This window comes from Nyctereutes procyonoides, unplaced genomic scaffold, assembly GCF_905146905.1.
Source record: "Nyctereutes procyonoides isolate TBG_1078 unplaced genomic scaffold, NYPRO_anot_genome, whole genome shotgun sequence".
In the NCBI taxonomy this organism is placed as follows: Eukaryota; Metazoa; Chordata; class Mammalia; order Carnivora; family Canidae; genus Nyctereutes; species Nyctereutes procyonoides.
The window spans coordinates 23954468-23967407 of record NW_026575139.1 but is presented as its reverse complement, the minus strand read 5'-3'; the positions used below and the strand labels follow the sequence as shown (position 1 = coordinate 23967407).

Sequence of the window (12940 nt, the reverse complement as noted above, 5' to 3'; positions counted from 1 at the left end):
AGCTCTTATTCTCCTTTCTGCAAGAGAAACGTAATTTCTTTTGAAACATTCTTTTTTTTTTTTTTTTTAGGATAGAAAGTAAATAATACTGTGTGTGTGTGTGTGTGTATTCATGTGTTATATGTATGTAAAGCGCATGGCATGATGCCTAGCAATACAGTAGGTAAACGTGCGTACATATAGATCACATATGAAAGACTTAATTTGTAAAATAGGGGCAGAATTTAATTTTGAACTCTTAGTTGCTCAACTGTAAGCATTTCTTAAATGTTTCCAGAGCCCATAAGAGCTGGATTCTGGAAGTGGGATACTGTGTGTCCTGGGGTCAGGAATCCCAGGTCCAACCCTCTTTTGAAAGGACAAAGGTCTCATACTTTAGAAGTGGCAGGCCACTGTGGCTAAAGTATTCCAGTTTTGGAGTTTGATAGGTCTGAGTTCAGATCCTAGCTCTGCACTTACTAAATGCCTCATGACCTTGGTCTAGTAGGTTAATCCCACTGTGCCTTGGGGGTTTTCTCATGTGTAAAGTAGAGAATATTGATTTCTAAACTTACGGTGGGGAATTTTGAGAAGCAAATGAGATTATATAACTGTCATCTTCTTATTCCTTTTGGCACAGATAGCTCAAAAAAACTAAGGGTGGAATATTTGAATATATGTATTTCAGTTTCCCCATTTGTCAAGTGGGAATAATGATAAATAAGATAAAAGTGTTGCTGTAAGGATTAAGTTAAAAAAAATCCACATCGAAGTAGGACTAGGAGAGTTTGGTTGACCCCAGCATCCAGGATCATGAGCATGCACACATCCAGGGTTATATTAGGTTGGGAGGAACAGTTATTCTAGGAGTTTCTCCCCACTGGCAACTTCTTAAAGGCCATCTTGCCCTGATATGTTCAGAGAACTGACTCTAATGGAGACTGAATTACTTGCCTTTGCCCCTTCACCTCATGGTGACTATGCTCTGTCTGGTGACTTGTCCCATTCCTGGGTGATCGTTGGGATTGTGGTTTTCCCAGGGGGAAGAAGTGAATGCTGGAAGAATCGGCCTGACCATCGTCATTGCAGGAATGCTTGGGGCTGTGATCTCAGGCATCTGGCTGGATAGGTCTAAAACCTACAAGTAAGTGACCTCCTCTTGGACTGAACCCATATTTTGAACTCAAGCAATATGGCTCCAAAGGTTTGGGTGCAGCAGCTGGGAGTCTCAGTGGCCAAGTGGTCCACATTAATCTTCTCTAAGCCTCAGTTTCTCCATTTATAAAGTGAGGGAAATAGTACCCATTCCATGAGGATCTTGGTAAGATTAGAGATGGAGGACACAAGGCCTAGCACGAACACTACCCACCCCCCCATGTAGTTTGTGAAAGGGACAGATGAGGGAGAAATGAAAATGAAGGTAATAAAATGCCAGCAGTTGGAAAGTTTACGAAAATCCCAAAGAATGGTGATGAGGAAGTGATCCTCTGCGCCATTCCCCAGTTTCCTGTTGGACCCCATGGGTTGACCAAGATGTCTGTGCTTGCTCTGGTTTACATTGTATCATCTTGCAACTGCTTATACCTCTTTCATAAATGTTGTGATGTGCTTTGGGCCTGAATGCCCAGTGTGTTTCCAGGAGCCCAGAGCAGTCTTTCTAAGATTTTAGCATATGCCATGCTAATCCAGGATGCTTATTAAAAATAGATTCCTGGGCTCCACTATCATGGATGCCAATTCAGTAGGGGAAACTGCATTTGTAAAAAGCAAAAAGGCAAGCCACCCGGGTGCCTCAATTCAATAGCCAGGCTTGGAGAAAAGGCTCTGGAGAATGAAGACTCAACATGCTTCTCTTCCTGTTGCTTCTTTCCAGTGCTGTGCATGCAGTGTCTGGAGGCGACAGACAGTGGTGGACCTGTTCCCTGTCACACAGACTCGCTTCTGTGAGGCTCTGGTCAGACCAGGTCTCACTCTGGCTGCCCTAGACAAAGGCCAATTGAGGCCATCTCTGAGGATGTGGCCGCCTGGCTGAATACAATGTGGAGTCTGGCTTGGCTTAATGACTGCTGGTAGAGCTTGGCTGCCGTCTCGTCTCTGCCATCTGTCAGTGGCTTGCTTCAGCCAGGCCTGAGAGCAGTGAGGACTGGCCACCTCCAAGCCAGTGAACAGCAGTGTCCCTTTTTCCAGGGCTCGCTCTGTGGCTGGAGAAGGGAGGGATTGGAACATCAGCTGGGCTGGGCTGTGGGCAGCCAGATGATTTAGAAGAACTAGAAAATACAGTGATGAAAGGGCTGAGGGCACACTTGAGAATGTAGACGCCACTGTTTCCTAGTGTCACTGATGTCTGACCCCAGCAGTTAGCATGAGATGTCTTCCCTGGGCTAAGACCCAGGCAGAGAAAGGATGAGAGCTCTGTGATCTAGTCATTTTTTGTGTCAGTTTCCTTCTCCCTGAGGACAACTCCCAGACTTGTCCCATTTGGTTTGGAGGCTGGAAATTGGGTGGGTCATGTCTCTTTATTTGAGGCTGGGACTACATATAGTTTTTCTAAATGAGTCAGTGGTTTAAAATGAAGCTATGGTTAAGCAAATGTGGCAAAAGAGGAGCTTGTGTGGCCAACTTCTCCATGAAGTTGCCTTCTGTGGCGTGGGTGGGACTAGATGAAGGTACAGTAGAGGACAAGGAAGCTCCTCTACCCTCAATAGCTGCTTTGAAGCACCAAGTGGGATGGGCATCCTTGTAGCCTCTGCCCTTGAGCTTTTCCAAAGGTGCAACCCTGTAGTGTATCTGTGTGTATTAGTGTCCTAGATCCTGTATTGCAGCAGTAGAAAGAGCAGCATAGATTTCAAATCCCACCTCTGCATTTACTCAATGGGTGACTCTGAATAAGTAACTGGTCTGAGCCTCAGTTTCCTCATTTGCAAAATTAAGGCTAGTTCTACATTTCTTGCAGGGCTTTTGCAAGGCTTGAATGAAATAATAAATGCAGGTAGAGTGCTTAACAGAATTCCTGGCACCCAATAAATGCAGGATTCACTTGATTCAACCATAGTATATATCTGCTGGTGCCCCCACTGTGTTTCTGGCTTCAGGGGAGATGAGGGAAGGCTTTAAGCTTTCATTGCTGAGTCTTCATTTTGTGGCAGGAGGGCAGAGGGATGTGCAGAGCCTGCACCCTGTAATAAGCAGGACAGGGAGAGGAACACAGGTCCAGTTGCAGGAGTCAGGGCTGTTGCAGAGCGATGAGTGGGCAATATGGGAGAAGTGTGCGGAAGGACAGAAGTGGGGTAAATACCCAAGAGAAAGCAGCAGGTTGCTGATGGTCCCTCTGAGAGGACTGGCAAAGGGAAATGTAACAGGAAGTGGGCAGAGCATTCTCATTATGGCTTTCGAGTTAAGCACTTAGTTCAGGATTGGAGAACATTCTTGCTTAGTTTCTGCTGTCTGTAGCAGAGTAGTTCAGGTTTGGTGAAAAATCTGTGCCATTGGCACAGGAAAAACTCTGAGATGACAGAGAACCTAAAAGTCAGATCATTGCCCAGCATGGCCATGGGGTCTCAGGACAAAGCAGACCAGCACAGTTAGGTGGCTCCTGGGGTAGCCCCACACGCCACTGCTGCCTGACCATAGCTACTGTTCGTTCTGTGGAGTGTTTTTGTTTTTGTGGAGGATGAGGAAAGAAGGGGGTTGTGCCCTTCTTTCTTGTGGTGCAGCTTGGTATTGCTGAGAGGTTCTGCAGGAGGAGAACTCATGCAGCAGGACGGTTTCCTACTCTCCTGGTCTTACCCTTTGTAGCACTGGCCACAGTGTAATTTAGTAACCATTTGTGTGATTACAGGTTCAGTGTCCATCAACCTCATGGACAGAAAGTTCTGTGAGACCAGATGTCCTGGCATGCAGTGGAGGGCTTGACACACAGCACATGCCCAATTGATATTTGTATAATGAATGAATGAATGAATGATCCTGTTATAGTTACAAGTGTATGACTCAACTTCTTTGCCTCTGCTTGCAGGGAAACAACCCTGGCGGTCTACATCATGACTGTGGTGGGCATGGTGGTGTACACATTGACCTTGAACCTGGGACACCTGTGGGTAGTGTTCATCACCGCTGGCACGATGGGGTAAGTTTTGCCTCTCATCTGTTTAACTGGGAAACAGCATCCCTTGGCTCCTAGAGCTGCCGACATCCTTGGAAGCAACACCGATCCCTTTGTTGCCTTCTCATTGACCCCTGAAGATGTCGAAATTATAGCCAGAGGTCTTGTTTACTTGAAGCACTTCAAAAGGCTGCCTGGGGCTTCTGTGCCATTGGGATGGAGTCTGTCCTTCACAGACCTCAGGGAGGCTAGGAAATGTTTAGAATCTTTTGTAGCTCTGCCTGGGACAGTGTGGGGTCAAAGAAAGTGCATAGGGCTGGGGATCAGGAAGTCTGGGTCCTAGTCTCGGTTCTGCTGCTGGCCTTTAGATGACAGGTGTCCCCTAATTGTGCTGAAACCTTGGTTTCCTCATCTGGAAATGAAGATGAGGGTAGCATGCCTTGTAGAGTTGTTGCAAGGAGTGGGAGAGTCACAGGTGTGAAAGCAGCACGAAGTGTGGTGCAGATATAAGAAATTATAATTGGAATGCTCTGGACCAGTTGTATGAAAAAGCACAGGAAATGACACACCTTCCACAGGGGTCTCTGCTTAGCTTCCCATCCCAGTTATTGTCCTGTGGGCACTACACAAGTGTGTGTGTGAGAGAGAGACAGGGAGACAGAGACTTTCTCAACTGGCGACTCTCCAGAGGGAAAAAGGAGGACTCTGAGCTCCTCCTTCCAAGCCTAGAGAGCATAGAGATGCTGTTCAGTGTCCAGGGACTTCCCACTTGCAACACATAGCCTGGGGACCCAAGATGGAGAATTTCTCAGCTGCAGGCATCCCTAGCCCTTCTGCAAATGCTGACCCTGTTGTAACTGATGGCCAGACAGAAGAAGCAGGGGACCCCAGGGGCCTCCTGAGCAAGAAGCCTACATAGGAACTTCTTCCTGACTTGTAGGGGTATCTCTTTCTTGGATGTGGCCACTTGGGGGGATGGCCTGATTATTCAAAGGCCTGGAATGTCTTGATGACAAGAAACAAAACAGGAACAGGAGTTCTAAGGGAGGAGGCGAGGTGGGCTCCTTCACCTTCTTGTTCTTGAAGTTCTCCATCACCTTGTTTCTGTGATCTGGCCTTCAGCTTCTTCATGACTGGCTACCTCCCACTGGGATTTGAGTTTGCTGTGGAGCTGACATACCCAGAATCAGAAGGCATGTCGTCTGGCCTTCTGAATGTGTCTGCCCAGGTAGGGCTCTTATTTGGTGGTGGCCCCAAAACAGTGGCTCTCTGTTCCCTACTTGACTTGGCCTACTTGCAGGCATTGTATCATGGCAGCTCAGTTATCCCATGGGCTAGTTGGCCAGGTCCCTTGTTTCCAGTCTTCTCTGTGCCTCTCCAGGTATTCGGAATCATCTTCACCATCTCCCAGGGCCAGATTATTGACAACTATGGAACCATGCCTGGGAACATCTTTCTCTGTGTGTTCCTCACCCTTGGAGCAGCCCTCACTGGTGAGTTGGGGTCTCAAGACAAGATGATTCTCAGGCTGCTCATGGGCTTAGGCTGTTGGCGATTTGAGAGCCTTAGTGTTTTGATTGATCCTACAGATCGGGGACATACATGCAGAGGCGCAGAGGGGAAGGCTTGTTAGGAAATGTGTTTGAGAGGCAGTAGTGTGTTTTGGGGGAATGAGCCTGGGATTTGGCGCCAAAAGACTCTTGTTTGCATCCCAGACTGTGACACTGACCTCCATAGCTGTTTGACATAGGACAAGTGGACCAACTTCTGGAAGGCTCACTTCCTAAATCTATAAAATGGGAGTTGTTGTGAGGATTAGAGCAATGTGTGCAAAAACTCCCTGGCAAGTATAAGTGATCTGTAAATGAAGGCCAATGTCATCATTGCCTTCTGCCTGTCAGGAACATCAGTGATCCGAGGCTTTGTCAAGTTGGCGAATGGAACCTCTGTCTCTCTGGAATATCTAGACTAGATCTGAGATACCTGTGACCCTTATAAAATGAGGGCTCCTCCTCTTGGGTGAGCTTGAACATCGATCTGCTTATTGATTCTGTCTTTGTTGTTCTTTCTCAATCTCTTGACCTCAGCATTCATTAGGGCAGATCTTCGGAGGCAGAAAGCAAACAAAGAAACTCCTGAGAATGTGAGTATGTGGAAGCTTGCTGGGCTGAGAGCTGGGTCCCAGGCTTTGTTTGAGGATGTGGCAGCATGGGTGGGCCCAGGGGGCTCCCAGAGTGGACTGGTTCTCTGGAGGCTGGGAGACCAGCTCCACTCGCATAAACATGGCACCCAAGCATTTCCTTGGTGGGTGTTCAGCATGGCTTTTGTGCTGCTCTTTCCTGGACTCTTTCTGCTTCCTTCCCTTCTCCTGGCTGTGGTCCCCAGAGTACATCACTGTTGTCACAGTCTACTGAGCAGCACCCACTCCTTGGATCCTGAGACAAGTCCTGAGACCCTGGTTCCACTGCTCTCAGCTTGGGGTCAGTGGCTGGAAAGGTGGGAGCCTACCTTGACTACAGTGGTGCTGGCCACAAGGCAGTGGCTCTCCTGGGCATGTTACAGTCCCTTAGGCAGTACCATGGGGATGGAGGGATGGGGCCAGTGCATTTCTATTAAGTCTTTAAAAGTGCAAGTCAGGGAGTAGGAGCTGATGGTGGTAGAAGGGGGAGGACCAGGAGTATGATTTAGAACGGAAGAGGGTTTCCCTATCTGCTCTCATCAACTGGGAAGTATTTTTTTTTAAGATTTTATTTATTTATTAATGAGAGATAGATAGAGACAGAGACAGAGACAGAGAGAGAGAGAGAGAGAGAGAGAGAGAGGCAGAGACACAGAGGGAGAAGCAGGCTCCATGCAGGGGCCCGATGTGGGACTCGATGCCGGGACTCCAATCCTGGGACTCCCGAATCACACCCTGAGCCAAAGGCAAGACGTTCAACTGCTGAGCTTGAGCCACCCAGATGTGCCAGCTGGGAAGTATTTTAACCAACATATTAGGTATTAAATCTGAGCCAGGATGAAAGCAATTTCAAATCTGAGGAGGAAAAGTGGGATATTACTTAAAAAACAAACAAACAAACCACCCAAATCTGTTATAGAGGTAACACGGGTTCTTTGTAGGAAAACTAAAAAGTATATTTTTTACATTTTATACAGAAAAGTATACGAAATTTAAAAATCATCCTGTAACATCATCACCTGCAGATGAAACTGTTTTTTTTGCAATTACTATGTGTCTATATATAATACAATATGCACGCATATATATATATATCCATATATACTTACATATGGATAGGTAAATATTTTTAAAATGAAAATGGAAATCTTCTATCTCCTTTTTTTTACTTGTTGTGAACACCTTATCAGGTCATTATTCTTTTACAGCATACTTCTAATTATGGCAGGGCATTAAGGTTGTTTTCAATCATTATAAACAATATTGATTAATGTCCTAGAAGCTGAATCTTTGTGCATGTTCTCAAGCACAGTATTTCCTTGAGAAATGGATCAGCGGTCATGCATATTTTTAAGATCTTGATATGTATTGCTAAACTGTTGTCTAGAAAGGTATTATCAATCCTATCAATTTATATTGCTGTAGCAGTGGAGGAGTGCCAACCCTGAGGATTTATTGTTTTGGAGAACTTTGCCAATTTTCTAAGGCAAAACGGTATCTGAAAGAGTATATTTACTATCATAAGGACACATGTTGGGAGACAGATGATAAGCTTTAGTTTATTATTTGTCTTCTGATATCATACTCTGGAGTTGTCAGGCTGCCCCAGGTAGCATGTGGAGGGAGGAACCTGGCACAGGAAATTCAGCAGGGAGACAGGGAAAGCCTTGGAGCAGAAATGCTATCCTTTAGACTGGTGTGAGGACCATGGCATTAGCGCCATGGTGATGGGCTCTCACCTGGGCCATGTACAAGGAAACAATGGTTTGGAACATCTAGTGAACTTGAGAAAAAGGTACCCGTAATGGAACAGGAGTGGTTTCTTGTGAGGAGGTTTCAATTTGCAATGTGACAAATTGTGTCAAGGGGTATAAGATTTTGCTGTTTACTTTGTAATCTGTGTTTATGTTGGCAGATATAGGCAAACAGGAAGAAAGAAAAGGTCATCTATAATCCAGGCACCTGGAGATAACCTAGTAACATTGTAGCCCATAGTTCAGGGCTCTTTTCTATGGGTCTCCTGGAGCAGGTGGGGTTCCTAATCAGTTTGTTTACTTAACAGTAGTTTGACAACCTTTCCACAGTCATTCTACTACCTTGGATCTACATATATGTATGTCCATTTCCTCTTGTTTAATATTTAGGTTGTTCCAATATTTCACTATTCCTGCAGCCGTATCTTGGTGCACAGGGAAAAGACTTATTAATCAAGGTTGGAGTTGTTGGCTCAGTCATCTTCTGTATGGAGTGTTGGAAATAGCATGGAGTAGCAGCAGGAGACAAATCCGGGGATGGTGCTCCACAGTCTGTGTCCCCAGACCACTCACCGTGTGTCTTCGAACCTCACTTGCAGCTGGGGAGGCTTATTGTTGTGGGAAGGTCAGGATCCTGGTGGGCTGACACCAGGGAAGCCAGGGCTGTCATGGAGCATCCCTCCACTGGAGCCAGGGCTGTCACAGAGCATCCCTCCACACATCCCATGGCAGTCAGCATCGAGGCCTGGCCACTGGCACATAAATTCATTCTCAGAGCTAGGTGAAGACAGGGCCCCCAATAGATGTGGCCAGAGCTGATCTTTTGAATTAGTGATTGAAATCGTTCAAAATGATTTGTATCATTTTGGTAAAAAGAAACAGAATGTTTAGCTTGGCTTTAATGACTAATCTAGATGCTGAAAATCTTGTTTGGGGTTCCATTTTTCTTCCAGTTGGTGTTTCTTGGCCAGACAGTGGATGTACTTCTGCCCTCACTAATCTGTGTTTCTGGTTATGCTTTCAAGGTGATGGCTTTGGAGGGGGGCCGGTGTGTGTAGAGGGGGCATGTGCGTGCACATGTGTGTCAGCAAGAAGAGAGAGGCTGCCTGATTGACTTAAGCAGGCTGCTCGTGGACTGAATGAAGGCTACTCATGGCTGAGGCTGACCTGGTGCCAACACACTGACAAGAATGAGAATGGGCAGGTTGGGTTTCTACAGCTGTTGTACTGCCGTGGACTAGCCCTGAGACAGTTGGTGGGGGAGAAGCACCATTTGTCCAGTAGGCATGGGTCCGTAGATGTTCCTTTAGCTCTCAAGTGGTGATGGAGCAGTACAATGCCAAGGCCTTCCCGCTAACTAGATGAGTGCTTGAGGTAAGGAGCAAAGCACAGCATACACCTAGGGGCCCCCACAGGATCATTTCGAGGCCATATTTAATTCTAGACCCGCCTAAACAAGTGTGACTCAGAGGACCCTTCTAATCCTGGGCCATCTTTCCCTGAGAAAGTCAAAGCCGAACTGACCCAAAGTCTTCTCCTCTAGGCATAAAGTATATATACATATTTTTAGCCACTGTGTTCATATGCATCTTGCCTTTATAAAAATCCTCTTTGTGGCATCCATTCCACACACACTATAATAATATTCATCATCCTGGGGGCTGCCTCCAAAGGCAGGTAGTCAGAAATTCTGGGGAAGTTGTAGACCTGGCACTTTGGATAGCTACTTGATGGTCAGTCCAGGTAATTTTTAGGCTGTCATAATGAATGGGGAGGGAGAGTGGGCTCTGTTTCTGTTTCAGTCCCGAGAGGGAGCCTAAATAGTGGCACTTGGAGCGAGGTGGTTTGGGGTGGCCGTGGTGTCATATAGAGCTGGACTTTCTGGCTTTTCTCTGATGCTGTGATAGTGTGAATGTGTTTAAAGGGCACACTGGCAGAGGCTGGTTGCTGCTTTGCTACTTCCCTTCATTTGCTCTTGGGGCTGCTGAGTGGTCTGTGGCTCTTGATTTTCCCATTGATTATAGTCACGGACAGGCAGCTGTCCGAACCCGGGGTGGAGTACCTCACCTCTTCACCCAGAGGGCTGCCTGCTTGTTTTGCCTTGCAGAAACTCCAGGAAGAGGAAGAGGAGGAGGAAGAGAGTAATACCAGCAAAGCACCCACCACTGTGTCTGAGAATCTCTGAGAGCAAAAGGTGGTGGTGACTCAGGGACCATGGAAAGCACTCCCGGCCTCTTCCTTCAGCGCTCACTGCCCGCACACGTCTTCACTGGAGCAGCTTTGGGAGGGATCCGGCTGGAATATTTGTGGCTTGGACGGCAGTGCCTCTGCCTTCTGGAACCCACTCAAGAGCTTGCATGGTCTATTTTGGGAGGATGGCACCTTTCACCAAATGCACACTCGATACCCGCCCCCTCCCCCTTGTAGGTTGCGGGAGCTGGTGTGGGGAGAGGCTGCTGGAGAATGGTGGTACCATGTCTTCCCCCTTCACCTCGATCCTGCAAGGAGAGAGCCTGCAAAATTATCATGGAAAGAAAGCCTATTCAGGATATTAACTTTTTCTAGTATCTAAGACCCTTAGAAGCCCAGTTCTAAGGAGAGGCAGCTACTCTGGATGAGGGTGATTTGGGGGTCATCCATACTGGCTGCTTATGTTCTGTGGGTGGAAAAGCACCATCAGGAAACCCTGCATCAGAACCAACCCATCAGGACTCGGCCTCGCTTCTCCTGCCCTAAGGTTGGGGTCTGTTTCCAAACCCTTTCCTAAGAGCTGATCAAACCAAACATCAATAAACTTGACAGAGACTTTGATGTGGCCGTGAAGGAGAAATCCACTTGGGAGAGTGAACTACGTAGGTGTGTGAGGGCACTTGGGAAGGTCCGAATTTGGTAGCTTGATTTGGGGATGGGAAAGTTCTTTTCTGCAAAATCTCTGCCCAGGGACTTCTGTGCATGTCATAGTCACCTGATGCCTTCACGTGGATACTGCCCTGAGAAACTCTGCCATTGGCCTTAGTGCTTGCTTTCTTCAAAGGGAGGGAAATCCCTGCCAATGTCCTGTAACCTTTTTTTTTTTGTCCTGTAAACTTTACTAAAAACTAACCTTGTTTCATTCTACCCTGAGAAATTCACAGATGCTTCTGAGATAAGAGGAAAGGAGCAGAAGGAAAGGTGGCCCTTGAAATGGGAATTGAGTCTACTTGAATCATGTGCATCCTGCCTCCGGAGGGGATAGTATTTGCATCTCCTCATCCCCCCTCTCCCCATCCCCTTCCAGCAATGATCTTTTAACAGATATTGTAAACTTAAAGGGATTCCCTTTAAACAACTCAGGGTGACCTCCTGTCTTGTCTGGCCTGCTGTCTGGTTCTACTCACGTGCTGGGGTAGTGTTCCCTGAAAATAAGACATTTTAGTAATTTATCCTGTGGATTGAGCAGCTGTGATCATGACCATGGTGCTGTTTGGCTGTGACCACTGCCCAGGCTTGGCATTTGGCAGCAGAGCCAGGGTGCTTGGACCACTGCCTGAGGGGAGGCGTGTGTGTGTGTGTGTGTGTGTGTGTGTGTGCGCGCATGCACACGTGCGCACAGACATTTAATATGTTCTGTATGTAATAGAAGTTCACACTTGGTGGAGGGATTGAGTGGGGAGTAGAAGAGAGGTGGAGACAAAGCATGCCTTACTTTCTGGTAAGGAGAAAGGTGTTTACTCTTCAGCTCCTTAAAACTTTTTAACAAAATGTTTACCAGATTATTCATTCCTTTATAAACATAATTTGTATTTTCTATTTGTAATACCAGATGTTTTAAGACAATAAAAGATTCTCCAAGTGGTCTTGTCATTAGGTGGGGGCAGAGTTGTCTCTTGGGGCAGTCCTGAGATTCTCACTCATTTCTGGGGCCTGGGACGACGGTGCAGGAGGGGACTGGGGCCAGTGGAGCAGCTTCTGTGGCCTGCTGCAGAGGCGGGTCCTCTGTTTACACAGATGTTACCATCCCAATAGGCTACACTTTAAAGACAAGGCTGTAAAAGTGAACATTGGCCTATGTGGTGCTTTGCAACTCCCCACCCAGCATGTGACCCTGTCTGCCTTTTGTGCTATGTACACACGCACACAGTCCACCCAGGGTGACCGCTCATAAGAGAGCCCGCTGTTGTTTCTGGCTCAGCCTCAAAGTGTGGCTATGACTTTGTTCTATGACTGCACCGTCCTGCCTGGCCAGAGTCCATGCTTTCGGCATTGGCCATTCTGTTACCATTTCTTCTGAGCTGTCCTACCCACTGCCACTTCTCCCTTCCCAGTTGTGGTTTACCTGATGTTGCTTGGACATGCAGCTGCTACCAGATTTCTATCCTAGAAAATGCACTGTGCCTGTGGTATTCTGGCACCATTATCTGTCAGTAGTTCTTAGCTGGAGAGAGACCTTACAGATTCTACTTTAAATCATCTTGAAAGGAAGCCAGCCTGGCTATTAAAGAAACAGAATACTCATAACATCTTCTACTCTAAGTCATCTCTTTAGATCCTTTGGGTCTTAGCTTTGCTTTTCTGGAATTCCATTTCTATAACATGTGCTTAGAGGATCCAAATCCAAATCATGTGTGCTTTTATTCACTTTCTTAGGTGGGCTCCATGTGGCTCGATACTCACATGCTAAACTCTGTAGTTTTTCTTACTACTGCTTTTCTTACTACCTCCTGACAAGAGTTGGTGAGCGAGGGAGAATCAGTACCACTGAGCTATTTTTCTAGATGTAGTGTTGTGCGGGTGTCTGGCAGGTATTGCGGCAACCACTTTTGGCACCGTAAAGGAATCCTGCCTGAGGATGAAGCCAACATGGGAAGGCAGAGCTGGGTCCTGATCCAATCATTCCTGGAGCCTCTAATCCCCCTAGTTTTTCAGTTTTGTGAGCCACTGTTATCT

General features: G+C 46.8%; 1 protein-coding gene across 1 annotated transcript in view; it reads left to right on the top strand.

Annotated features, from left to right (window-relative positions):
* Positions 1–11857, top strand: part of FLVCR2 (FLVCR heme transporter 2) — a 52305-nt gene extending 40448 nt beyond the window's left edge. The window contains exons 5-10 of the mRNA XM_055304069.1: positions 1020–1123; positions 3995–4105; positions 5204–5309; positions 5463–5574; positions 6169–6224; positions 10122–11857. Of these exons, the coding sequence (XP_055160044.1) occupies positions 1020–1123; positions 3995–4105; positions 5204–5309; positions 5463–5574; positions 6169–6224; positions 10122–10199 (567 nt within the window). The 3' untranslated portion in view covers positions 10200–11857. The remainder of the gene's footprint in view (positions 1–1019; positions 1124–3994; positions 4106–5203; positions 5310–5462; positions 5575–6168; positions 6225–10121) is intronic.
* The last annotated feature ends 1083 nt before the right edge of the window (positions 11858–12940 follow it).